Source organism: Callospermophilus lateralis, chromosome 15 (genome assembly GCF_048772815.1).
Source record: "Callospermophilus lateralis isolate mCalLat2 chromosome 15, mCalLat2.hap1, whole genome shotgun sequence".
In the NCBI taxonomy this organism is placed as follows: domain Eukaryota; kingdom Metazoa; phylum Chordata; class Mammalia; order Rodentia; family Sciuridae; genus Callospermophilus; species Callospermophilus lateralis.
Window position 1 is genome coordinate 43,518,016 of NC_135319.1, and position 25,624 is coordinate 43,543,639.

Genomic DNA, 25,624 nt, shown 5'->3' on the forward strand with positions numbered 1-25,624 from the left:
CCCTCTTAGCCCCGCACCTTCCTGGTGGACACCGTCCCCTTAACCCCGCCCCCCTGGCTGGCCCGGCTGCGCTGCTCTTGGGGATGTGGTCTCGGAGGATGGGCCCAGGGTATGTCCTCAACACATCCTCCATGTCTGCCTTTGAGCGTTGCCTGTGGGGTCCCCCAGGGTAGCCGGTGAAGAGGGACTTGGCCCCGTGCCCCCAGCTGCTCCCAGGCCCCTCGTCCTGCCCGGGAGTGGACCGTGCTGCTGCTGAGTGCGAGCCTCCTTCTTCTCCGTGCTCCCCCAAGGGGGTGGGTTCCTCTGACCCCCTGGGGCCCAGCTCTCCGGGAGCGGCAGGGGCGGGGCTGCAGGCAGGGCCCCTCCAGGAGGAAGCTTCTCACCCTCTTCTCTTTGTGTCCCCAGAAGCCATGCCGTGCCACGCTGCTACCGGCTGCCCTGGGCTCTGGCTTGTCCTGCTGGTCTCTGGATGCTGGGGTAAGTCCGGCCTCCCCTCACCCCTCTCCTTCCCGGGAGGCCAGGCTGGAGGGTGCTGGGGCCGGCGGCTTGGCTCTGCCCGGGGACCCTGGGGAGCCTCCCTTGCTGAGTGCAACCGAAGACACTTTCCTCTCTGGGCCTCAGTTGCCTTCTGCAGCTCGCACGCGGCTGAAAATACCCGCTGTCCCCAGGGCTTGGGACAGGGACCTGGGAGGAGCCTTGAGAGATGCTTCAGCTCTGTGATCTGCTACCAGAAACCGTCCCCCTTCTGGGCTGCAGGGCTGGCCACGGTTCTGTTCAGGTTCACGGCTGTCATTTACACCATGTGCCCACTGTGCCCGACTCGGAGGGGCAAGGTGGCAGGCATTCCTTGTGCTCCGGGGGCCCCGAGTCTGGCAGGGCTCAGTGCGTGCCGAGTGCAGAGAGAGGCGTGGTCCTGGGGTGTCAGGGGCCCACAGAAGCCCTCAGGGGACAGGAGAAGCCTGGCCAGAGAGAGCGCCTCTGCTGTGGGCTCCGAGGACAGAGGGTGGTTTAGACAGGGAGAAGGGGAGGAAGCCTCCTGAGCAGGGGGTGCTGGCGGGAGCTGTCCTTTCTGTAGGAACTGTCCCTCTCTGAGCACCAGCTCTAGTGCCAAGGGCAAGGCCAAGAGGACCTGTCACTGCCGCCCGTTGGCCCCTGGGCAGTGGCTGGTGAGGAGTGGCCCTGAGCTTGCTGAGGGAAGCCAGCACTGCAGGCATGCCACCCAGGGAGTCCCCCAGGGCTGCAGTGCCCCGGGGAGCAGCTGTGGGCACGGTGTGCCTGGCGACACGGCAGACCCGTTCCCGTGGGCCCAGGCCTTCTTCCTTCCCGGGGGCCTGGCAGGCTGTTAGGAAGCTGCAGTCAGAAAGGTCCTCTGTCCCCGCCCCTGTGCCGAAGTGCCCCCAGTGACAGGGACTCACTGCCTCCAGGAGGCCCAGCCTGCAGCGCAGCCCAGGGAGCCAGGGAGGCTGCCCACATCTCACCAGGGGGACCAAAGCCTGGAGGAGCTGCCGGCCCAAGGTCACATAAAGCGGGGGACTTGGATTCTCCGTGGGGGCTCCTGTCAGATCGCCATCCCCGGCCCTCCCTGTCCCCCGTGGGAGGCCTCGCGGGGCAGCTCCAGCCTCTGGGTTGCTGGACAGCGGGAGTCAGGACACTTGCCTCAGCCTCCCCAGGGGCTCTGTGACCTTGGACACCTCTGCCCTTCCCCCACCCTGTTCCAGGCACTGGGGACACACAGCAGGTGCTGAGTCCCTGCCTCCCCAGGGCTCGCACGCTGCCTGCCTGGGTTCCAGTCCCGCTGTGGCCACAGGGGCCCCTCAGGCAGCTTTGGGACCCTCCCTCTGCTTCAGTCCCCACCTCTAGTAGAGGACCAGGCGACACCTCCCTCCTGGATCCCTGGACTCCTGTGCACCCGAAGCACTGAGCGTGGCGCCCGCACACCTCGGCTGCTCCAAGAGCACTGATTTGGGGCTGGGGCTGGGGCTGGGGCTCAGTGGTAGAGCGCTCACTTAGCGCGTGTGAGGCCCTGGTTCGATCCTCAGCACCACGTAAAAATAAGTAAATAAAATCAAGGTATAAAAAATATTATGTAAAAAAAAGAACACTTATTTTGTGTGAGCCCTTCCTTATCAGCAGTAGCTTTCTTTAGGGGGAGCAACACAGGACACAGGGAGGCAAAGCAACTTGCCTCAAGCCACACAGCAATGCTCTGGCAACACACGGGTGATCTCCTCCCTGTGGACTGGCTTGTCTTGTCCATGTATATAAGGGTCCCACTCTCATGGCCGGCCACATCTACGCTTCCTGGCTCCTGTCCAAAGTGGCCAGTGTTGTTCTTTTAGCACTGTGGGGTGGTAGCTGACCTTGGGGCCTAAAGGACAAAAGTGGCTTCCTTCACTGTCTTCCTGGCTTCCTGCGTCAGCCCTTCACCTGTCCCCAGACCAGGCCACACTGTCCTCCCTACTTCATCTCCATCTGACCTGCTAGCCCGGGCTGGCCCTTCCTCCCATCCCAGGGAGTCAGATGGGTCAGGCTCAGGGACAACTCCCCGGCCATGTCAAACCCCTGCCCTGTCCCCCTGTCTCTGCTGAAGCCTCCTGTCCTTCTCCCTCTCTGCCCAGGTCTCCATGGGGTCCCCAGCACTTCTCGTTCTTCTGTGGCCTTGTTGGGGGCAGGGAGGAAGGCCCGAGCAGGCTGCCCCCAACCCTTGTTGGTCTCACGGAGCACCCTGCATCGTCTTGCTGGTGGCCCAGGTGCTGGGCAGGAGGACGTTCGACCATGGGCTGCCCACTTCCCCATCAGACATCACCGCTTGTCAGGCTCCCCCCACAGGCTCCTGTGGGCCACACGCAGCCATGGTACCTGTGGCTCCAGTGCACAGTGACCACTGGAAGAAAACCAGGGAGGAGGACAGCACAGGGCTTTTGTCCCCGTCCTGAGGCTGGGAAACAGGAACCAGAGAGGTCAAGGATCTGCCCAAGGTCACAGAGCAAATGGCAAAGCACACCAGGCCGCCCACTCCTGACAGCTCTCAGTGTTCCCATTTGGCTCCTTCCTGTGGGGAGGGGACTCTGGAGTTCTGCCAGCCTGGGTCTCAAGGTGGACCCTGTGCCTTCAGCCCCCTCCACCCTCTGAGGCCTGGGCTGGGGTGCAGCTGACCTGGCTCAGTCTATTCTGCACTCCCCAAGAGGAGCCCACACCCCAGGTTCTGGGTCAGCGTGTGCTCCCTGGGTGGCAACCATCAGGGGGCCCCTCCCCACACAGCCACTGGATCCTGGTCATCCGGGACGAAGACCTTGGACGGGGCCCTTCTTCTGGCTCTGCCTGGTCTTTGTTCCTTCCTCAAAAATCCTCGTCATTCTGCACCCACAGCTGGGTGCTGCCTCCTCCAGAGCCTTCTCCCTTCTCCCCTGGGGCCTGGCCAGGTGTTTGGCTATGGAAGGCTGACCGCCTCCCTGGCCGCCCCCCTGGCCGCCTCTGGGGGCTGCAGGCCGCGTGGGTCGGGAGCAGGGGGAGGGGCAGGGCGAGGACATCAGGGCTGCAGGCCCCGGGACAGAGCCCAGTGGGGCAGGGGACAGAGGGAACGGTCTTGGGACAGGAAGCTGGGATTCTCCTTCCCTTCCAAAGACCACCCGCCGTCCCCTCCCCTTCTCAGTCCTCACCTCCTCCCTCACTGGAGGCCCCAAGGCCCCCAGGCAGCGCTTTCCCTCAGAAGCGCATCCTACATGTTTTCACAGTGTTGCTGTTGTTAAGAGAATAAGCCACCTGTCTGCCCTCCCTCCCCGCCCTGTCCTGCCAGCCCCTCCCAGTCCCCCCCCCCCAGTGCCTGCAGTGGCAGCCCAAGGCCGTGGGGCCTCTGAGGGTGACAGGTCCTGCTTGGTATGTGGCAAGCAAGATGCATCCGAGTCTCTGCCCAGCTGCCCGTGCAGAGCTCCCAGCTGCCGACTATCCCCAGGACCGACCAAGGCACATTTAAAAGGCAACGATGCTGCTGCAGGGGACGGCTTTCCCCTCTCGTCCCACCCCTGTCATCCAAGCCTCCCGGCTGAGCTGCCCGGGCACCCTGGGGCCTCCTGCTCCCCGTCTCAGAGCCCGAGGCCCCTGCAGGGTCAGAAAGCCTCCCCTCTGGCTGAGAAGGTGGCACCTTTATCAATGCCAGAGTTAATAATGGCTCCCATTCACTCAGGGCTTGCTGTGTGCTGGGGGCCTGGCGCTAAGCGCTTTATGTATGCAGTCTCATTCGGTCCTCAGGGTAGCTGTGAAGTAAGTTCTACTATTAATCGACATTTTGCAGACAGTAAACGGAGGCAGGGGAAGATCATGGGGTCCAAAGAGACACGGGGAAGTTTCAAGACAGGCGAGGAGGCCCTTGACTGGAGTCCAGCCTCTTCCTGAGGCTCTTGGTTCCCAGTGGGAGAGCGTGGGGTGCCTGTGCGTGTTTGAGGTGGTCAGCAAGGGCGTCCTGGAAGAAGGGACGCCTGAAGCAAGATGTGAAGCATGAGTAGGAAAGTGGCAGGTGAAGGCAGAAAGGCCAGCAGCCCTGGCCAGGAAGCGAGGCCAGATGTCTGAGGAGCCAGAGGCCGACCAGCCTGGGCGCCCAGCAGGAGCGGGGAGGAGGGAGGAAGCCAGCGTCTCCTGATTTGGTCCAGGGCCCTCCCTGATTCCAGCCCCTCCCTCTCTGGGAACCTGGCCCAAGCTCAGAGGGAGCCTGGCTCAGCAGGAGCGAGGGAGGGGACCTGGAGGACCCCAGGAACCCTCGTGGGAAGTGCTGCACACGTCACCCCCAGGAGCTGGGCCAGCTGCCTCCTGGTTGGCAGAGACGGAGGGGGACGTCCTCTCACTTGCTTCCTGGGACTGTGGTGTGGGTGGCTTCTCTAGACACCCAGCTCCTCAGCCTGTGTGCGTGTCACCCTGCCCCCACCTCAAGGCTGTCAAAATGGCACCTGGTTAACGGGACGAGCTTTGAGGTCCGGGTGCCTGTATGGCCTCTGCCACTTGCAGGCCACCTATGTGGGTACGTAAAGCAAGTCACAAGTTACGTGAGGCCCCTAAGCCTCGTTTCCACAGTGAACTGGGAGGTGGAGCAGCTGCCTCCGGGTCATTGGATTCGGTGATTGAAGGGCCTGGCACGAGGAGCGGTTGTGGAAGGGCAGCTAGCACAGTTATGTTCTCGTTATTATTTACCAAGTGGGGTTCGCTGGCCGTTCCTTCAAACAACAAAGGTACATTGAGGGCTCTCTGAGTGCCGGCCCTGCTCTGGGCACCAGGGATTCTGCGGTCAATGGAGCACTTGACCTTGCAGAACTCCTGCTCTGCCCACTGCCCGGGAGAAAGCAGCCCGGGTGAGTCTGACCCCTTGCAGCACCACATTAGAAGCACAAAAAGATAGAGGTGAAGTTCATTTTGAAGACAGTTTACCTGACCCAGTGTGTCCAAGTGCGGCAGGTCAGAGGTAGTGGAATGGTCAACGCGACGCTTGGCGTTCACTTCTCTTCCAGTCCAGCGGACATGGCCCCCAGCCCACCCGCCTCTCATTGAGGCCAGAGATCAGCAGCCCCCTATGACCGAGGGCCTGGCCGGCTGCACAGGCTGACAGCTGCCACCTGCCTCCTGGTGTTATTTCCATTTGCTTCAAGGCAGGATAGTGACCCACAGGGTCCTGGGAGGTTGACCATGGCTCTGGACACATGTTCAGTGTCCTTCGAAGCCCCCGCCCTGCATCACCTTCGAGAAGGCGTGGGGCTGGCCTGGGGCGCTGGCTGACCCTCTTGTCCTCTGCCTTCCAGGTCAGGTGAACCGGCTGCCCTTCTTCACCAACCACTTCTTTGACACGTACCTGCTGATCAGCGAGGACACGCCTGTGGGTGAGTTGGCACGTGGCCTGGGGCGAACCTGGTGGCATGGGGTGATCCCACAAGTGAAGGGATCCAGAGGTTGGGATCAGCTTCCACCTGTCGGTGGAATAACTTGCGTGGCGTTTGGGTGCCTCCGGGGACAGGGCCCTCTGTCCTTGCTGGGGTGGCCTTTACAACAGAGGAGGGTTCTGGAGAGTCCCTCACGCGGAGCCAGGGTGCGCTATTCCCACTTCCGGGGATGGTCTGGTCCTAGCAGAGGGACTCAGGTTCCGTCCACTCCCAGCCTTGTGGACATCTGAAGGTGGCTGATGGCTGGCAGCTGTTAGTTGGTCTGTGGCCCTTTGTGCTTGACTGTGAAGCTGAGCTTTCTGCCCTGTGTGTGCCGTCCCATCGTTGGTAGTGGGAGGTGCCCGTGAGCACCCTGCTGCCCACCCTCCACCCCTGCTGTCCGTGGGGCCTGAGCAGACCGTTGCGCTCAGCAGGTGGAGGCTGTTTTGCAGGGGTGGCCGGGCATGGCTGGCGTGTGTCTGAGTGCAGCGGGGACCGATCCCTCAGTCCAGCGGGGCTTTGTCTCTAGGCAGCGTGGACGGCCTGTGAGCAAAGTGGCCATTCCTTTGGCCTTGTGAGGATGGGCTTTAGGGCTGGGGCTTGGGGACCTGGGTATTTGGGGGGCTGTCTAGGAAGGGGGCCTGCTTCTTTGGAAGGCTCTTGCAAAGGCTTCGCTCCCCTTCCGGGATGAGAGCTCCTGAAAGCCCCTGCAGCCCACTGAGCCGTTGGCTCCTGCAGCACTGGGTCGGGGGTGTTTGGGGTCCTGGATTTGGAACGTGGCTGTCCTCTCTGGGCGGGTCTTATCTACGTGGCTCCTCCCCCACCCAGTCTTGGAATGGGACTGGCATGGGGCCAGCAGGGTGGGCACCCAGGACACGTGCGCAGGTAAATGCACGAACAGTTAGCAGCGCTGGCCACCAGTAAGCCCTCTCTTCCTTCATCCAGTTCATCAGATAAGGATGGGTGTCCCTGAGCCGGGCCGGGGTGCTGTGGACGCAGAGGGGATAGAGACAGATGGATAAAGAGATCAGGTCCTGAGTAATAGGGCGTGAGCCAGGTGTCTGGGTAAGTCCCCCTGAGGGGTGGCAGGAGGAGGGTCATCTCCCTGGGGCAGGAGAGGTTTGTGGGAGGTGGCACCCCGACACATCCTCAGAGTCCCTTCCTTTGGCTTCACACACTAGTTCTACGGCTGGCTTTCCTAAGTGGCCACTTTCGCCTCATCCTGGAGGATGTCCCTCTGTGGTGGAGCGTCTGTACCTGGGCGGAGGTGTGGCCAGCGGCTCACTGAGCCCGGAGCTGGCTGGGTGGGAAGGCCTTTATCTGGAGCCCTGCCGGCTGGGCCCCCAGCTGAGACCCCACGGGGCATGCTCAGCTCAGCCTGGGGTCCTCGGAGGCCGGTGGTGCAGCGAGGGTGATGTGGGGTGGGGGGGTCACTGCTTGGCCAGTGCTGACCGTGACAAGTCCTGCGCTGGACACCCACCCAGGGAGCCCTCCAACAGGCCCTGCTCCTGTCACCTTTGGCTCTGGCTCTCGATTGTCTTTTGCAAACGCTGGCATTGATCGGTCCCCGGGAGCAGCTCCCAGGACTCAGCCCTGTGAAGGCTGCACTTGGCAGTCACAGCGGGGGTGTCTGTCTAGTGCTGTGGGATTGATCCCCGGCTCCAGGGAGCCTCCGGCTGGAGAGGGGCCTTGGTGAGCTGGAAGTCGGCTCCGCTCACCCTCTGGGCAGGGGGTGGCGCTGAGCCAGGCCCGCGCCTCCTGGCTCCCTCCCTTCCTTTCGCATCAGGATGGAGACAGCAGATCTCTAGCCTGAACCCCAGGAGCCGGTTTCCATTCCTCGCTGTGTGACCTTGGGCACTGTGCCGCACCATTCTGGGTCTGTACTTTTCCATCTGCCCATGAGAAGTCACTGGAAAGCTGGCCAGTGCTGGCCAGTGCTGTCCAGATCAGTCAGGCCTGGAGCCCTGCTCTTCAGACGTAGACTCCTGTGGAGGTGGCAGGCACCTGGGGCCTCTGACCAGCAGTGGCCTGAAGGTTGAGACGGTTGGTCCAGGGCAGTGGCCCTTTGCTTCCAAGAGACTTGACTTGGAGGGTGGCTCTTACTAACCACTGAGCCTCTGAATCTCAGTGTTCCAGCCTGCAGAGTGGGGACAGAACTGGTGAGGTGTTTCTGTACCATCCCATGAGCTCCAAAGCCTCTGCCCCGGGCCTGCCTTGCTGCTCCTGAAAGGAGGACCTGTATGGGGCCCAGGGATGGCTGTGCCAGCCACAGCCTTGTAGGGGGACAGCCAGGCACACAGACAAGCTAGGTCCAGTGGGCTGGTCATCGCCTAGGCCAGAGTCAACGTGCCAGCTCACCAGAGGTCAGAGCTGGGGCGGACCACACTGCCAGCTCCAGGCTGGCCATCCACCTTGTGCTGGGACACCCTGGGACAGGGGCTCATGGTCTGACAAGTCAGCTGGCTTCTGTGCTATGGGAGAGTTCTGGAAATAAAAAAAAAATCCTTCCTAATATTGTTATGAGATGTGTCTCTCTGGAACTCCTGCCCATTGGGTTCAGTTCTCACTACTGGGGCGTTGTGGAAGAATAACACCACAACCATCACCTAATGCGTGGATTCTTATAACAGTTGCTTTCATTGGGTGCTCAAGGCAGTGTTCTAAGTGATTTTAGGCCTTGATTCACTTTTAACTTCCCTTTCAGAACCTGAGGTGGGCCTGGTTCAGGCTCTCCGTGTGCAGTTTGTGTGGACGCACTCCCCAGGGCTGGACTCTGTGCATCTGCCCCTCCCTAGCCTTCTGCACCTGTTTGTTTTTTTTTTTTATGCTCTTGCCTCAGTTCCCAGCGGCGGGCCTGTGGCTGGGGAACAGCACAGGAAGGCAGAGCCTGGCCATTGGAAATCCCTTGCAGAGGACGCACATCCCCTCCCTGTCTCCACACCCATCTCCTGCTCCAATTCCCTCTGGGTGGTGTTTTTCTTGAAGAGGGTCTCCCAGCCGGTGAGACAGAAGCCAAACGAAGCTATTAAGTAGCTCTGCCTTCCTGGGTCTGTAAACGTCACCCACTTCCCCAGACAGGCCCCTGGTCCCCCTGTGACTTGCTGCAGATGGGGGCATCCGTCGTTGGCAGCGCAGCCAGGGATGAGTGGGGCAGGACACAGGTGGGGCAGCTCCGTGACTCCACCCCTGGCCAGGTTGGATGGAACCCCCAGCTGTGAATGGCCACAGGCCCACAGCAGGAGGGACAGGGCTGCAGGGGTGCTCCTGGATCTGCTCCAGATGCCCTGCCAGTGCTGCTCACGGCAAGGTCACCACTCACCTCCACGTTGCTAAGTGCGATCGTAATTCCCAGCCCTTGTGACCTGCCAGCAGTTGATTGTCCCCCTCCAGGAAGCCCCACACCTTCCCCACCTCTGGACTCTGGGACTCAGCTCTCTTGTCCTCTCCAAGTCCTCACTCCCCTGGTGACATCTGTCTTGCGTGTGAAACTCACGTGCTCACAGCTCCACGGCTGCGCCTCCTGCCTGCGCCTCCTGCCTGCGCCTCCTGCTGCAGAGGCTCCAGACTCCCGCATCCCCCACTCAGCCTTTCCTCTCGCTCGCTTGGGTGTCTTGGGCTCAACAGGTCGGAGGGAACTCCTGCCCTCACCCCCGGATACCTGCCTCCCCGCAGCCTGTCCTGCTGGTTAGCTCGACTCCATCCCGCCTCTGGCTCAGGCTTGAGACTCAAACGCCTCACCTCCTCCTCTTTCTCGCCTCTCATCCAAGCCAGGAAGTCCTGGTGGTTCCATCTTCAAAATGGCCCAGAACTTTCTTAGCTCTCCCCATTCCGCTCCCACCACCGCGGTCCACACCCAGATCACCCCTGCTGCCCCCCAGTCTCATGGCCTCGCTGCCCAGCCCTTTCTCCTCCTAGCAGCTGAGGTCTCGTCCAGCCTGAGGCCCAGCCTGCTCCTGAGGTCTGCTCCAGTCCTTCCACCCACCTTGGGACCAAAGCCAGCACTCTTAAATGACACAGAGGCAGTCCGGCTGCCACCCTCAGGCCTCACCTCCTTCCCTCCGCTCCCCGGGGTGACTCCGCTTCAGAGGCACTGGTCTCCTTGCTGTCCCTTAAGTGTGAAGGCAAGTCCCTCCTCCAGCCTCCATAGCAGCTGTCCCTGCTGCCCGGAACTCAGTGAGCCTCCAGGACACCGGCTGAGTTAGTTTGCATGCGCTACCTGGGGGTGGCCTTCCTGGGTCTCTGCGGGCAGGAGCTGGGGGCTGCTTCCTAGGCTCTTGCCAGGGCCTGGTCACCCCTCTTGGTACCAGCCACCGTTGTCAGCTGCTTCTCTGGCTCCCCTCTTGGACCATGCATGCTTCTAGGTGGACCGGGCCACCTCTGTGTCCCCAGAGCGCAGCTCTGTGCCTGGCTGGTATCTGGAACTTGGGGTACTTTGGCAATGGCTGGACTCTGGGAGCGCGTGGGGGACTCTTCCCGGGCAGGGGCTGCAGGGTGGCTCCATGCCACCCACTGTCCCTCCTGGAATCTCAGCCCAGGTGCCCCCCTTGCCAGAGTGTGTCAGGGGGAGGCATTGGTGGTGACTTGGTGGCTGCTCAGAGACTGGGCCCAGGAGAGTACTTTCCCCAGATGGCGCAGCCGTGGTGCGTGTCCATGGTTGTGTGTGGCCAGGCCTGCGCCGTGCCAGGGTCCTGTTTTGATCATCCCAGATGGAGCTGTACATGGCATATTTGCTGGGGACCCTCGGGACACTGAGCACTGTCTGGGGGAGGGACACAGGGTTAGCAGCAGGAAGGTGTGTTAGGACACCCAGTTGACCCAGGAGCTCTAGGGGGATCCTCGAGGGCGGCGAGCCTTGGTATCTCGGCCACCCCCCTCAGAGCTCAGGCCCTGGAGGGGACAGTGCCCCATCCCAGCTTTCAACAGCCCCGGCTAAAAGCCTCCCAGCGTCCACAGGAAGGAGCAGAACCGTTGCTCCCAGCCTGGCGCCCACCCTGCCCACGGACACCTCCCCTCAGCCCTGCAACCGCTCCCCCGACTCCTCACGCTCTGCGCCACCACCCGCTGTGCCAGACTGCGGCCTTGGTCTGGGCCCCCGTCCCCCTTTTTCTTTCCAAGGGTGCAAATTCCTGCTCCCCTCTCAAGTGTGGCTCGTGGGTCCCCTGTCCGTGAGGCCCTCCCAGCCTCCCCTCCCAGGCCTCGTCAGCCTGCTGCTGGTCATTTGTGTGTGACTCCCCCCCGGGGGCCGCGCGCCCCTGGACTCCCCACTGGACTATTAATTTTTACATATTAACTTTATTAATATCGACATTACGATTAATGATCACTTGAGTATTTATGTACAAGATAAGACTGCGGTGGTGACATTAGCCATGGTTTATTGAGTGCCGGCCTCCTGCAGGGTCTCCGTTAAGCACTTTGGATGCACGGGCCCCTGCGGGCTCACCGTGACCCTCCTCGTCAGGTGGCATTATCTCCAGCCCACAGCTGGGCCGCTGCGCCTCCGTGTCCTCCGTGCCAAGAGCGGTGGCAGCACGAGGTGGGCCTCAGCGGCTGCCTGGTGAACGAGTCGCTGGAGGAGTGACTGCGTGGCTGTCCAGCGTCTCTTCTGATCCTCCTCCCCTTGTCCCCCGTCCCTCTGTTTGTCACTGAGGTGGGGACACATGAAGGCGACTTCCCCAGGCAGAACCCCCAGCACCCCCAGAGCATCTTGAGCCACAATTAAGGTGATAATGCTCATGCTAATCACCTCCAGGAGTAAATTAGTCTTGTCAGGAGCCATTAAGGAGGAAGCTCGGGATTCATTAGGATGGATCGGCCCGGGCAGCGCCAGGCACCACTGCCAGTCGGCGCTGATTAATTTCTCTGCAAACTCATCAATGCCCAGCTGTTTCGTCTGGACCCAGGGAGAGCGACTTTCAGGTGGGCTGACCCCGCGTCAGGGTCTCAGCAGACAGAGGAGCTGGGTGCCCACAAGCTCGCCCACAGAGTGGGCACTGGTCGGGGGGGGGGCGGGGGATGGGTCTGCAGGAGGCTGACCCTCAAGGCTGGGGAGGAGGCCGCCGAGCTGGGACTCAGGGCAGACAGGAAGCAGCACTGGGAGAGCTGTCCAGGAGGAGTTTGGGCTGTTCTGAGACTAATGTCCCAGCCAGTGCTCTGGAAGGGACTGTCCCTCCTCCCTGGACTTTCTCCCCTTGGCTCTTTAAACGGAGGACATTGTCTCTTGGGAGAGGCTGGAGGACCACGGGGGAGAAGTACTTTTCTGTTCCCCGGATGGTTCTTTGGGACTAATGTGGCCAAGGGAAGGACTGGGTGGCCCTTAGCTAGGGCCAGTGGAAGCTACAGGAAGTGCAGGGCTGGGGCAGGTGGCTGGGTGTGCGACCTGGGTGGCCTGGGCTTTCCTGCCAGCCCCTGCACAGAGGCCACACAGCCCCGTGGGTGACAGCAATATGGAAACACAGTGTGTGCGGCCAGGAGTACGTGCCCAGGGGAGGTGACTTTGTCTGATCGCAGCGAGGTCAGGGGCACTTCACCCCACCCGGAGCGTCCTCACTGCCCCGGGAGGGCACCACGGACCCCGAGGGTTTCTGGCGGAACATGACCGACCACTGCTCTGACCAGCAGCCCCACTTGACAGATGGAGAGAGTGAGGCCCAGGCTGCCGACGTGTGAGCCCCAACTCTGCCTCTTACTGACCGCAGCCTCGGTTTCCTCATCTGCATAATGGGGGTGACACCAAGTTCCCCTCTGGGGGTTGTGTGCCTATTGAGTGACCAATGGCGAGGCCCTGAGGACCCTCCCTGGCACACAGCGAGTGCTTCGGGGTGTCAGCTGTCACTGAAACCGTTTCCCCGTGAGACTCTGTAAACTTCAGTGTATCAGGCAGGCTTCCAGACTGCCCGCTGAGAATCCGTCCCTCACTGTCCGTTCCATGGGAAGGCTACTGAGGCTCTCAGAATTGACAGGAACGAAAGGACCTAGCCTGGACATCGGCCAGACAATCTGGCCAGGCGGTCACTGCTGTCACCGTGAGTGAGTTCTCGCTCTTATGGCCCAGGCAGCAGTGTCTCGGTGGCCAAGCCCAAGACGTGACTGCGCCGGGCAGCGGAGGACAGGGACATGGCGTCTGCCCCGTGCGGCTGCGCCAGAGGAGAGTCCCCAAGGGGGCGGGGCTGGGCAGAGACAGAGACGGTGTTATATTGTCCGAGAGCATCTCAGCATGGAGGTGGGGACTGTGCTTTCAAAACGTAAGTGAAATGAATCCACAGCTTTTAAAATTAAAAAAAAAAAAAGTCCTTGTTCCTGCCTCCAAGATCATGTTGAATGTCATCCATGGGCCCTCCCACACTCAGGGAGCTCTAGGCAAGTGATATTTTTTAATCTTTTTATTTTCAAGTAATTTTAGACTGACAGAAAAGTTGTAAGAATAGTACAAAAGCTGCCTTCGCCGGCTTTTCCTAACGCTGACATCCTCTATAACCACAGTGCAATTATGCAAACCAGAAGGCGACGCTGAAACGCGGCCATTAACGATGGAGGTCATGCAGGTTTCACCCGGTTTCTACTAAAAGAGCTCTCCTTCTTTTTCTGCAGTAAGATTATTTTTAAATTTTTTTTTTTTTTTAAGCTCTGGGGCTGTTTGAGCTAGTGGAATCTCACCCAGAACCTCGTCCGTGTCTGAGATACACACGTGCAGACTTAGGTTCATTCATTCATTCAGCAAATGCTTGCCTGGGTGTGGTCTATATGTCGGGCCCGTTCCAGGGCCTGGGAACGTGAATGAAACAGGCAGGAATTCCCGCCCCAAAGGAGCCGACCTATCCAGGGAGGCAGACAGGCCCATAGGAAGGAAGTAAAGAGTCTGAGGGTAGAGATAGACGGGCGCGGTGGCACATGCTTGCAATCCCTGCTGCGGCTGGGAGGCTGAGGCAGGAGGATCGCGAACCAGTCTCATCAACTTAGGGAGGCCCTAAGCAATTCTGAGAGAACCTGCCTCTAGATGAAATTTAAAAAGGTCTGGGGATGTGGGTTTGTGGTTAAGGGCGCCTGGGTTCAATCCCCCCAAAAAGAAAGAAAACAGTGACAGGTGCTAAGGAATAATGACCCTCTGGGTCTCAGCAGACAGAGGAGCTGTGTGCCCACACACAGGGTGAACTGTAGGGGCATAGTAGCCCCCCTCTGCTTTTACCTCACCAGAAGGATCCTTGGGGGCCTAGGATGAACCCCTAAGGACTCCGTGGGACAATCTGATGACCCTATACTGGTCTCACTTTACGGATGGAGAAAATGAGGCCCAGGAAGGAAGCTGGCCCAAGGTCCCCGCCAGTTACTCTTGGGATCTGGACAGCAGCCTGCCCTGACCTCTCACGCCAGGGCAAAGGCAGGCAGTGGGCCCTGCAGTGCAGTCCCGGGGTCTCCAGTCCTGCTGTGGTGTCCTTCTGCCTGGAGGCCCTGAGCCTGGGACTTGCAGCTTGTGCCCTTCAACACACAGGGTAGGCATGAGGCGGGCAGGTTTGGGACGCGGCCATAATAACACTAATGATAATGATGATGGGCCACCTGTCATCGTGGTTGTGCCCTGAATGGCATGCACTGGACACCTGTGCCGGGAAGTGGGTGGGGGAGGGTGGGGGTGGGGGGTGGGGGAGGGTAGGGACATACACATTCCAGATATCTGGGGAAACAGCGGCTCTCTTGGTTTGCGCACTGAGTCTAGCCTACACATAGCTTCCTGGTTCTTCACTGCAAACCCAAAAAGTCTTATAGACTCCAATGAGGAAGCAGAGGCTCAGAGAAGTTAAGGAATGTGCACAGGGCCACACAGCTTATTTAGGATGGAAATTGGACTTGAACTCAGTGCTGCCTGACCTCAAAGCCTGTGCACTTATCAGGGCTCTGGGATCTGTATGTGGTCTTTGTTTTTAAAGAGTTCTAGTCTGGAGGAGAGAAAGAGATCAGTGGTAAGTGAGCAGCCCCCCCTGGGAAAGCGGGGGGCGTGAGCTAGGGAGCTCCCCAGGAGGGAGGAGTTTATTCAGGGCACAGGGACAGAGAAGGTGGCCTAGGAGAGGGGCACTGGGAGGTTGGGTGTTGACCAGCTGAGACCACAGTTCAGAAGGTGATGGGGTCGGTCCGGGGCCAGCTGTGGAGCAGCGGGTTGTGTTGTCTTGGACGGCAGAACTAGGTGGTTGTGGTGAAAACTAAGAATGACACCAGTGACCAGTACTCATACCTTGCTAGGCTTGGCCACCTGCATCGCCCCACTTTGTCCTCGGGAACAGTGGAGTCTGGTACATGACCCCCTGTCTCAGGCCCACAGAGAACAAGCAGGACACCCCCAGCCCCCGGCCAGGGAGCTACAGAGCCGGCTCAAGGCCACCTTGGTCCTCGCACCCCTCTGTTGCCCAGCAAGACCCGATGGGTCGCTCCTCAGCTTGTCCTAGGAGAGAGCCTCGGTGGCTGTGCCCGCCCCTGGGCGGGTGTGGGTTGGGCCACTGTATTCAGGAGGGGGTTTCCATGCAGCTCAGGGACGGGGGCTGACCAGGGCTCCGGCTCTGCCCCCTGCACAGCTGTGTTGGGCACTCTTCCTGGTCTCTTGGAAGATGCACGTCCTCCGTGGACACGCTCTGTGGAGCCGGAAACGCTGCTGCCAAATGACTTTGGGGACAGTAGACCAAAGCAGGAGATGAGCCAGGCCATTTCCTCTGGGGTCCACAGCCTTTTCCAGTGACCAGTGGCGAGGCGGGAAGAGACCTGGGCCAGCTGTGCCTGGCTGGACAGCAGGCACCCCTGGGCGGGGCGGGGGCTGGCAAAGGAGCTGGGGGATGAGGATGTGCCCAGCTTGCTGCCACCTGGGAGCACCATGCTCCCCGGGAGCTGCCCGAGGTAAGAGTTACGGGAGCCGAGAGCCGTCCAGCTGGCTGGAGAGATGGTGGCCGGCACAGCCAACTTTGAACTTGCCATCACTGCCCTGTCCCTCCTGTTCTTCACACACCTCAGGGGACCTGGGAGCCTGACCGTCCAGCTGCAGCTTGGCCAGGAATACGAGATCAAGCCATTTTGTCCTCCCTGAGCAAGAAGGGACTTGGATGCCCAGGACGGTGGACTCCTTGCAGCAAGGTTCTCCCTGAAGGTCGCCTCACCTGGTGCCCCCCCCGCCTCTCCTCCACCTGGGCAGGGTCACCAGGCACTGGAGGGGAGCCCCTCTACCCTGGTGCAATCCCAGCTCTACGACTAGGTGTGTGGCTCCAGGCGAGCTCCTTAGCCTCCCTGGTCCCACCTTCCTCCTCTGCAAATGCAGATGGTCCTACTTCCCGGCCAGCTTCCCAGGGCGCCCATGAAAGAACCCTGAACATGAAATTGGTGGTCAATGATGGTCGTCGTTTTAGTTCACCAATCTGTCTCCAAGGGTCTCCTCTTCAGAGAAGCCTTCTCCTCCTTCGCCAGCAAACGTGGACTGTGTCACCCGCCACGTCACTTTTCTCTGCCTCAGTTGACTTAGCAGGGAAATGGGGATGGCGATTATACCATGTCTCGGCGTAGGGTTGTGGCAAAGGCTGAATGAATGAAACGAACGTGTGGGGCACTTTGAAAGCCCTTGTTATTGGCTGGTACTTTTCCCATCTGGGCAAGAAGCAGCGTTGGGAAGGGACTGATGGTCTGTGTTGCCACGGCCCACTGGCCTGACACGTGACATGTGGCGTGGCTTTATGCAGTACTCTTCCAAGGGTCCTTTTTGTCTTCCAAGTGGAAGAGACGCTGAGATCCCTACTTCCCCCTCCCAGCCAGGCCAGGAATCCCCTTGGCACAGCTGGGCTCTTGCAGTGGGGGGCAGCCCCTCAGTGAGTGCCACTGGCTTGCTGGTGGACAGGCTGCTCCCACTCCCACCGGGCCTGCCCCACAGCTCCCTGGAGTCACTTGCCTCTCTTCACATGCTGGCTGCCTGGGGCTTGCTCTTGAGTCTGCCCCCCGGGCTCTGGAGACGCACAGCAATTGCGGGCACTCAGGACAGGCTTTGCTTACCTTCTCCCTTGTCGCCTTACCTGTGTGCCAGGCACTGTGGTAAGGACTTTCTGCACACCTTGAAAAATAAATTGATTCCATTCTCACAGTGCTCCGTGAAGCAGGTGGTCAGGGAGTCCATTCTGCTGATGAGGAAGCCCACTGACGGGCTGTAACCTGCCCAAGGGCTTCCGTAACCTGGCCAGTCTGAATTCAAGCCTAGGTCTCTGTCCCCCATACCCAGCCCCCTATCCTCTGGCACAGATCAGAGCCGGTCTGCCAGTCCCCGGGTAAGGCTCCTCCCTCACCAGCTCCGGTCCCTGTCCTGCTATTTCGTATCACTGAGACGGAGGGGACCAGAGCCCCAAACCTGGGTCCCCTCTGGCCCTTGCCCTCGGCGGGTGGAGGGGCATGCCCAGTGTCACAGTGCTGCCCAGGGGCCCTCCGGCCCAGGCTCTTACAGCAGGACTGTGGGTAGCGGGCGCCAGCTCTCCCTGGGCTTGATTGAGCCCTTGGAAAGGATAATTCAAGATGAATGCGCCGTGTCCGCCCGGGAGCAAGACGAGGGATTATTGAGTGTTGAACCTGCTTCTCCGCATCGGCTGCTTTACGAGCTCTCTGGAGAAACCCTATGTTGTAGATAACTCAGGCCTGACGGCCGGGAGGCATTTGTCTCCCACGGTCCCTCGAGAGCGCTGCCAGCAGGGTCCCGGCACCCGGCTCACCCTGTCTGGGCCAGGAACGGCTTCCAACCTCACTGAGGGCGACCCCGTCCCCCACCCTGCTCACCCCAGCCCCCTCTCACCCTGTGCTGCCCCAGAATGTGAGGTGGGATAGTGGTGCCCGGCTGGCACGTCCCTGTGTGGCCTATGGCCCTACTACCCCGACAGCCCAGGAGGGAGGAGGGAGCCACCCCAGGGTGGCCCAGCCTCCCTGCTCAGGATACCCCGACTGCAGCTGGCGTGTTCCGTGGGAGATCAGAAGGGACCCCATGGGCAGGGACGCGGTACACTATTGAAGTCAGGGGCGCGACCCCTCAACTCAACCCTGGCCACCCTGGTCAGGGTGGCTCCTGCAGCCCTTCTGCACTCCAGGGGACCACCTGGGGTGACGGGGAACAAAGACGTGACCTCAGGGGCAGGCGCCCCTTGTCGGGTAGGATTCCTGGGACGTGCAGGGGCTCCCCTGGGAGCTGGGCCTGGGCTGGCACATGGGACCAGCTCCATCTGATGACCTCAGTGTCTGTCCCAGCCCAAGAGCACATCCATCCCGGGCTGCCCCAGCCATAGGTGGGGAGGCCATAGGTGAGGAGGCCGTCTCGGAGGAGGAAAGTGACCCCCAGGCACCTGAGGTCACTGGGGGTAGGTAAGTGCAGGGACAGGGACTTGTAGGCAGCAGGAGCCCAGAGCCCAGTGCTGAGGCCCTGCTAGGGTGTGGCGGGGCACTGGCCGTGGTCACCTGTGACGGAGTCCAGGTCTCCTCCCAACCCTGGTTCAGCTTTATGCCCTTAAACCTCACAGAACGAGAGTGACAGCCACCACGGAGGGGGACAGCACCTCCCAGGTCTCATGCATGGAGTTCCGCCCTCAGTGGGAGGGACAGCGATGGGCACGGGGTCAGAGTTCACGGCCTGTCACCACCAGCTTGGAACCCTGTGCTCCGACCCTGGGAGGAGGCTGGAGTCCAGTGCCCCTGACCGCCCAGTGCCCCGTGCCCTGTGCCCTGGGTCAGCTGCCTCAGTCTCGGGCCTCAGCTTCCCTGTCCTGCAGACGCCGTCCTCCCGTGCTGCTGTCCCTTCCCCAGCGGCTGTTTCCTCACTCCCGAGGGCTTCGGAAGCCTCCTGGCTGCAGGTTGGCGCCACCCCAGGTTCTGCCTCCGCACGTCTGTGGCGGGCTCGGGAAGTCGCCTTCCCAGGGGGTCCTCAGTCACTCGGCTGCTGCCCTCGGGCCTCGTGCGGGCTCCCTGGTTCTGCCTCTGGCCTCTCTGCCCGTCTTGCAGGTCCCCTGCCCGGGACAGGGCCTGTGTTCTGTGCTCCTCAGCTGGGGCTCATCACTGGGTAACAGATGTGTGGATGAGGAGGGCCCTGGGAGGCCACTGGAGACGCCCGCCCTGTGTTTACAGAGTGGCCGCAGCAGCGGACATAATGACTCCTGGCGGCCTTCATTAAGAGTGCAGAGCAATTTACAGTCAATTAAGGAGAAGGGAACCGTTCCCTCTACAGACAGCCCCCCACCTGCCTCCCAGGGAGTCCTGCCCACGCCATGGACCAGGTGGACACAGGGGCATCAGCAGGCTGAGGACTGTGGCCTCCGAGAACCGCAGATCCCTGTCCTCGGAGTCAACAGCCCAGCTGGTGGGTGCATGACACTGGGTGTGTGTGACCATGTGCCCTGGAGGACAGTGCCTCGTGCGTGCAGAGACCTGGGGTGGTTACTTCATTCCCAGTCTCAGTGTCCCCGTCTGTAAAATGGGACTGGTGGGGCACAGTTTGCAGAGCTGTCCTGATTGTTCAGTGAGCTGGGACACTGCTGTCCCATCTGGGGACGCCCCTCGTGTCCTGGCCTGCACAGGTGCTTTCTGTTAGAGAAGGCCATTCAGATGTCCGTGATCCTGGGACTTCCTGAGCCTGGCTCGGCCCCTCCCTACTCTTTGGATCCAGGAAACTGGAAGATAGTGGGGGGCAGGGAGGGTCCTCTGGCCCAGACCTTTGACCACAGGGGGCCTGGGAGCCCAGGGTGGACGACCTCTTTTTTGTCTCACCTTCAGTTTATAAAAATTAAATGCTTACCAGCTCCGTCTCCCCCGTCCCAAGTGAGAAACGGATCCACGTTTCCACACCGTACAGTGCCTTCCTCATTGGCAGGACACGGGTCAATGAGAAAACCAGCAAAAATATAACTGTCTGAGTTTACCTGAGAAACGTCAGTTAAGAAACCACGTTCTGAAATTAGATCCCGGGCTGTATCAGGGAGACAGGCTGCCCAGGGCCTCCGAGGCTGCTGGTCCCTACCATGGGGAGGTGACCAGTGCACTGTGACACATGACATGTGACATATGTACAGCACAGAGCCGGGCACCCGTTCAGACTGGCAACTCCCAGCCTGCCCTGACCAGGTTTCTGCTCCTTAAAAGGGTAATGGACAGGGAGGACAGGGATTGGCCATTCCCCAGCCACTCCTCACCACGGGGTGGGGGGGGTCCTTTCTCAGTGTCCTGCTCTGGGCCCCCCGAGTTCAGAGGGCAGAGTGGCAGGGAAGGCTGAATGGAGGGGAAGAAGCTAGTGTCCTTTCTGCCGCTCTCCTGCCAGAGTATTCTCCCCGTGAATGGGGACGGTGACTCTCTTATTACCTCGCGTCAGCATGTGTAAAGTCCCCAGGTGTCCGAGAGCCAGGACCCTGAGGCCAAAGCCCTCTTTATGTGAGAACTGCCTTCTTGACCTGGCAGCGTCTCTATGAGTTCCCATTTGTCCCTCCTGCGGCTGGGACAGTGTCCTGTCGTCCATGGATCTAAACCCAGGCCCTGGGGCCTCTTTCCGAGGGAGGCATAGGGATTGTCCACCCATTAGCCCACCTTTGGGTCCCTCATGAGAATATTTTCATGGAACCCTCACCTCTGTGCCAGGAGCCGCCATCAACTCTTAACCCCTGACCACCTGTGGGAAGGCCTTCTCCGGGAGGCCAGGACCAGAGCACTTCAGGTTGGAAGGTTGTGGGTTTTGGAAGAGCTGTGTGCACTGACTGTTCACATCCTTAAACCCGGAACTCTGAAGCAGATGCCAGGCTTCCAGATTAGGGAGCCTCGACCTGCGGTCGGTCTACAGATGGGGAAACGGGGGCAGACAGATTGGAACGACTGGCCTGAGGTCACACAGCTGGTGAACGTGATGGTGCTGAGATCCGAACTTGGGCTGTCTGGGACCAGCCCCATCCTCTTAACCACTGTGTTTTGCCACCTGCTGAGGACAGAAGTGACACTAGTGATAATGGCCTCTGCCGTCGGGTACCTGCGAGGCGCCGGTGCTCTGCAGAGGTCATTGCATCGACCGTCGGGTGCATGCTCATGTCTCTGTGTGGCGGACGAGGAAACTGGAGCTCAGCGCAGCAGTGACTTCCTGTCTGTGGCCAGACGGTTAAAAAGCGGTGGAGCCAAGACAGAAATCCAGGGCAGCCTGTCTGTGTCCCCAGCTGTGGGGATCTAGGGCACGGTCAGATGGCCGCTCCACGGCCAGTCCTGCTGCATTTCCTGGCTGCTGCATTTCCAGACCCTCATCAACTTTGAATCATCTAGAAGCATTTATGCCCGACCCCACTGTGAGGAGCCTGCACAAAAGACTTGCCTTGAAACTTCTAGGTGACTCCAGGTGCTCGGGATGGAGGGCGTGGAGGGGTTGGGAGCACAGGGCAGCAGGGCCCGCTGGGGTGGGCGATGGACTATTGGCCCCTCATAGGCTCCCACAGGCCCTGATGGTGACAGCTAGGTCTCCTTACCAGACAGAATGGAGACTAACACCAGGAAAGGAAGGCTCATCAAGTCCCCTTACACCCCGACACTCCTGAATTCAAATCCTCTTCCTCCTGACTTCTGACTGTGTCCTGTAGAGTTGATAAGAGCTGCCGTTTGTTGAGGACCAGCAGGGGCCAGGAGGTCATGGGCACCATCTCATTCAGTCCTCACAGTGACCTGGGGTGAGGCCACCTGGAGTCTCGCTCCATTCAGTGCCGTGGGAGATACTGGAAGAGGCGTGAGGGGAGGGTAGTGCACGCCTGGAATCCCAGAAGCTTGGGAGGCTGAGGCAGGAGGATCCCAAGTACGTGGCCAGCCTCAGCAATTTAGTGAGGCCCTGAGTAACTCAGGGAGACCCTGTCTCTAAATAAAATATGAAAAGGGCTGGGGATGTGGCTCAGGGGTTGGGCTCAATCCCCATGAACGAGAACAAAATTTTTAAGAAGCAGTGTGAGGGAGAAAACACGCAGCGCGTCCGAGGCAGCCCTCAGCTGCCCGTCATATGGCGGACACCCCGACCATCATCTGGGAGAGACTCAGGATTTACTTTGGTTCACAGTTTCAGAAATTTCCGTTCCTGGTCAGGTGCCTCTGTTGCCTCTGTGGGGAAGCGGCCATCAAGGTAGGGGTGCATGGTGGAAGCAAGCTGCTCCCCTGAGGCTGTCAACCCAGGGGACGAGGCAGGCAGGACACTTCCTGGGCACTCGCCGTGGCCACAGCAGCCCCCCAGGTCCTCCTCTCCATAACCTCCTAATAGTGCCCGGGGCTGGGGACCAAGCAAGCCTCTGACACATGGGCCTTTGGGGGACATTCCAGTTCTAAATATAGCGAGTAGCCACTGGCCACATGTGGCCATTGAAAAGCAAATTAATCATAATTAAATAAAAATACAGAATTCAATTTCCCAGCTCCCCTGGCTCAGGAGCCCGTGTTCTTTGGTGACCGTCGGGCAGCGGGGACCGAGACGTTTCCATTACTGCAGATGAGGCTGCTGGACGCTCGGCAGGGAGTATCTGGTTTTCGAATGAGAAGCAGACTCCGCAGGCTGCCCTGTCACCCAGCCAGGGACAGACAGTCCCCTGGGGGAACGCTTGGGCGCTTGACCACTGTTCTCCTTGCCCGGCTGTCCCCTGGCCCTGAGGGTGAGGGCCTTTCCTCTAGGCAGGAACCAGGTGCTTGAGGCAGAGACAGGCCCGTGACCTGCCCAAGGTCAAAAGGTCGTGTGGCCTGGGGGATAAGAGTGGGGGGCCCAAAGCCATCGAGTGACACCCGGCTCTCCGACCCTCTGGGGGCTCAGCGCGGCCGTGGGCCCCGTCGGCCAGGAGCAGCCCCGCTGTCCTGAATTCTTACAGCTGTTTACCCGCCGCCGTTCCATCCAAGATGAAATCCCTCTCCCACGGCCACCATGACTTCTCCGCTTCCATGGGGAAAAGCAGTCCCTGTGATTGGAACAGTGTCTGCAGTCCTGTCAGGTAGCTGGCAGTGAGTGACGGGAGAGAAAGCAAACGGCTAAAAGCCATTACCCTCTTACTTCAGTGGAGTTGGAAAAATAGTCATAAATTAGTGCCGGGCTGCCGGAGGGGAGGGAGCAGACAGACCGGGGACAGGACTCCTCCCTGGAGAGGCGGCCCTCTCCTCCTGAGGCGCAGGGACAGGCCCTGCGGAGGAGGTGGCCCACGCGTGTCACCCCTGCCTGCGCTGGACAGCTCGTGAGGCCACGCCGCGGAGAGGAGCCAGGCCAGGGCCAGGCTGCGCGTGTGTGTGTGTGACTGTGTGTACTGCTGGGTCTGGGGGGACGTCCTGCTTATGAACCTACTCTGTCCCTTTGCCTGTGGGTTTTGATCCGGTGACTTCGCCTCTGTCTCCCGCTGTGCTTCTTCTGTACATGGAGGGTCTCAGCCCCGACAGGGCACCCCAGGGCCCACGTGGGTGTGTGCACCCCGAGGCCCCGCGTGTGCGTGCACCCCGGGTTTTAAACCACCCGAGGCTGCCGTCTGTGAGCAGGCTGGAATCTGGGGGTCTTTATTCAGAGGCGTCTGTGCTGGTTTCTCCTGGAGCACCCACCTCGCTTGGGCTTGTTCAGGTGACAACATAAAACATGAACTTGAACAAAAACAGCGTGTAGGTGAATAACGCTGTCCTCAGACATGAGCATGCAGCCGAATCCCCTGGAGAGCTGGCTAGACCCGGTGGTGGGCTTCCTCCCCAGAGCTCCGGGTTGGGCAGGTGCAAGGTGGCGCCCAGGGCGGGCCTTTCTAGCACAGGTAGTGTGGGTGTGCCACTGTGCTGCTGTGGGGACCCACTTTGAGAACCACTAATGCACACCTCCAGCTGATGAACCCCTAGTGCCACACGCCCATGAGGCTGCACGGGGAGGTCCTGCGGTGTGGCAATTAAGAGCAGAGGAACTGGGTGCTGGAGTTGAAAGCCTGCTTGCTTCTGCCATCTGCCACCTGTGTGTCCTGAGGCCAGGTACTGAACCTCTCTGTGCTTGAGCTTCCTCACCCTTGGAGTGGTAGAGGCGAGGCCTGTCTAGGGGTGAGGGTGAGGGAGCACGGAGAGCTTAGAACAGGGCCCTGCACCTACATGGTGCGTCATGAGCCCCACTTTGCAGATGAGCGAACCATGGCCGGCGACACCCTCAGGTCACACTGCAAGTCCAGGCAAAGCTGCAGTGAGAGTCCAGGCCTCCTGACTGCCCGCTCGTGCCTCGCACCCTCTTCCTGCACCTTGGCCCTCAGTTCCTCTCCACCTGAGCTCCTTGCTCCCAAGTCCCCTGTCCTGCCCAGTGGCTTATTTCCTCCCTTCGTGGTGATGGGGGTGGGGTGGGGTGGGGGTCCTTATTTCTTCCCACCTGGAGGGGTCTGGGGTGGAACCAACCCCGATGGGCTGCTCTTACCCTGCCCCAGCCATGTGCTCTCTGCTGCCCACCCATGGCTGACCCGTCCTCCACTGTGCTGGTCTTGCAGCCACCTCTGCTTAAAGCCAAACTTGAGGCCCCCCCACCGGGTTACTGGGTCAGAAAAACGGGGGCATTTCTGAACAGCCTGGGGAACGGTTCCCCACCCACACGCCTGCGCCCAGGATGCAGCCACACCTTGGGGACACAGCACACGCCTAGACACACACCCGCGCACGTGCGACCGTGGGCCAGAAATCTATCTCCTGAGAAGAGGAGGCCAGGAGAGGAGCGTGTGCAGAGGCCATCAGCTGCCGAGCCTCTGGAACCCCCCTGCTCCCTGTGGGGCCTTCTGTGGCAGCGAGGACAGAGTGCTGCCCGGAAGGGGCAGGTCCCCGAGCTTCCCACTCTCCATGTCTGGCTGCTCCCCAGCAGGGCCGTCTGGGGCACAGTGGCAGGCCAGCACCCGACGGGTTTTCTGCCGTGTCCCACAAGGCTCCCCGAGCTCCCGCCGGGTGGCGTGGGTGCTGCCCGGGGTCCCGTTGGAGGTGAGGCCACACTTCTCAGCTGACCTGGCCACCCAGCCTGGCACAGGCTGTCATGGGTGAGTCATGATTAACAGGGTGGGCACAGGGGTCTCTCTGCGGGGAGGGGACCCAGCAGAAGCCCCACAGCGCTGCAGTTGGAGGGGCCTACGCTTCTGTTCTGACACCAAGGATTGTGCGGGGGTCTTTGGAGTCACATGATTCAGGTGACTGTGTCCCACAGGAGGTCGGGTTTAGGCCAGGTCTCATGGGCAGAATCGTGTCAGGATGAGCAGAGACGAGAGGCAGGGTCTGCTCCACCTTGCTCCTTCCAGCCCACCCGGGCTATCGCTGAGCCTCACGGAGCAGCATTGGCTGCTCCTCCTGTGGCTCCCAGGCTCCTGTCGATGCCACCTCGTGTCACGCTCAGCACCATGGGTTCAGTGGCGAGTCCCACATCTGTTCTTCCACTTCCACGGAGGGGCTGTGCCTCCTTCCTCCCTGTGGCTCCTGCCCTCAGCTTGAACAGACAGGGAATAGACCCCACTCTGCCCCAACCCATACGACTCCCTCTTGCCCCCTCGCCTCCGTGTTCCTCCCTCACCCTCTGCTCTGCTAGTCTCTCCTCTCCCACCAGCCCTCACCCTCCCCGGTGGCTCCCGAGCCCCCAGACCCTGGGACTCTCCTCGGGTGGCCCCAGGGGGAGGGGGCCTGGCATTGCCAGGATGGGTGCAGCCACAGGCCTAGAGCAAAGTCCCCGGCCCCTCCCTGTCCTTCCCCGCCCTCCTGGTGACAGATGCCAC

At 60.6% G+C, this 25,624-nt stretch overlaps 1 protein-coding gene across 1 annotated transcript in view; it reads left to right on the forward strand.

Annotated features, from left to right (window-relative positions):
• The first annotated feature begins 410 nt into the window (after window positions 1-410).
• Window positions 411-25,624, forward strand: part of Cdh23 (cadherin related 23) — a 335,818-nt gene continuing 310,604 nt past the window's right edge. Inside the window, exons 1-2 of the mRNA XM_077105309.1 lie at window positions 411-477; window positions 5,784-5,861. Coding sequence (XP_076961424.1) covers window positions 411-477; window positions 5,784-5,861 — 145 coding nt within the window. The remainder of the gene's footprint in view (window positions 478-5,783; window positions 5,862-25,624) is intronic.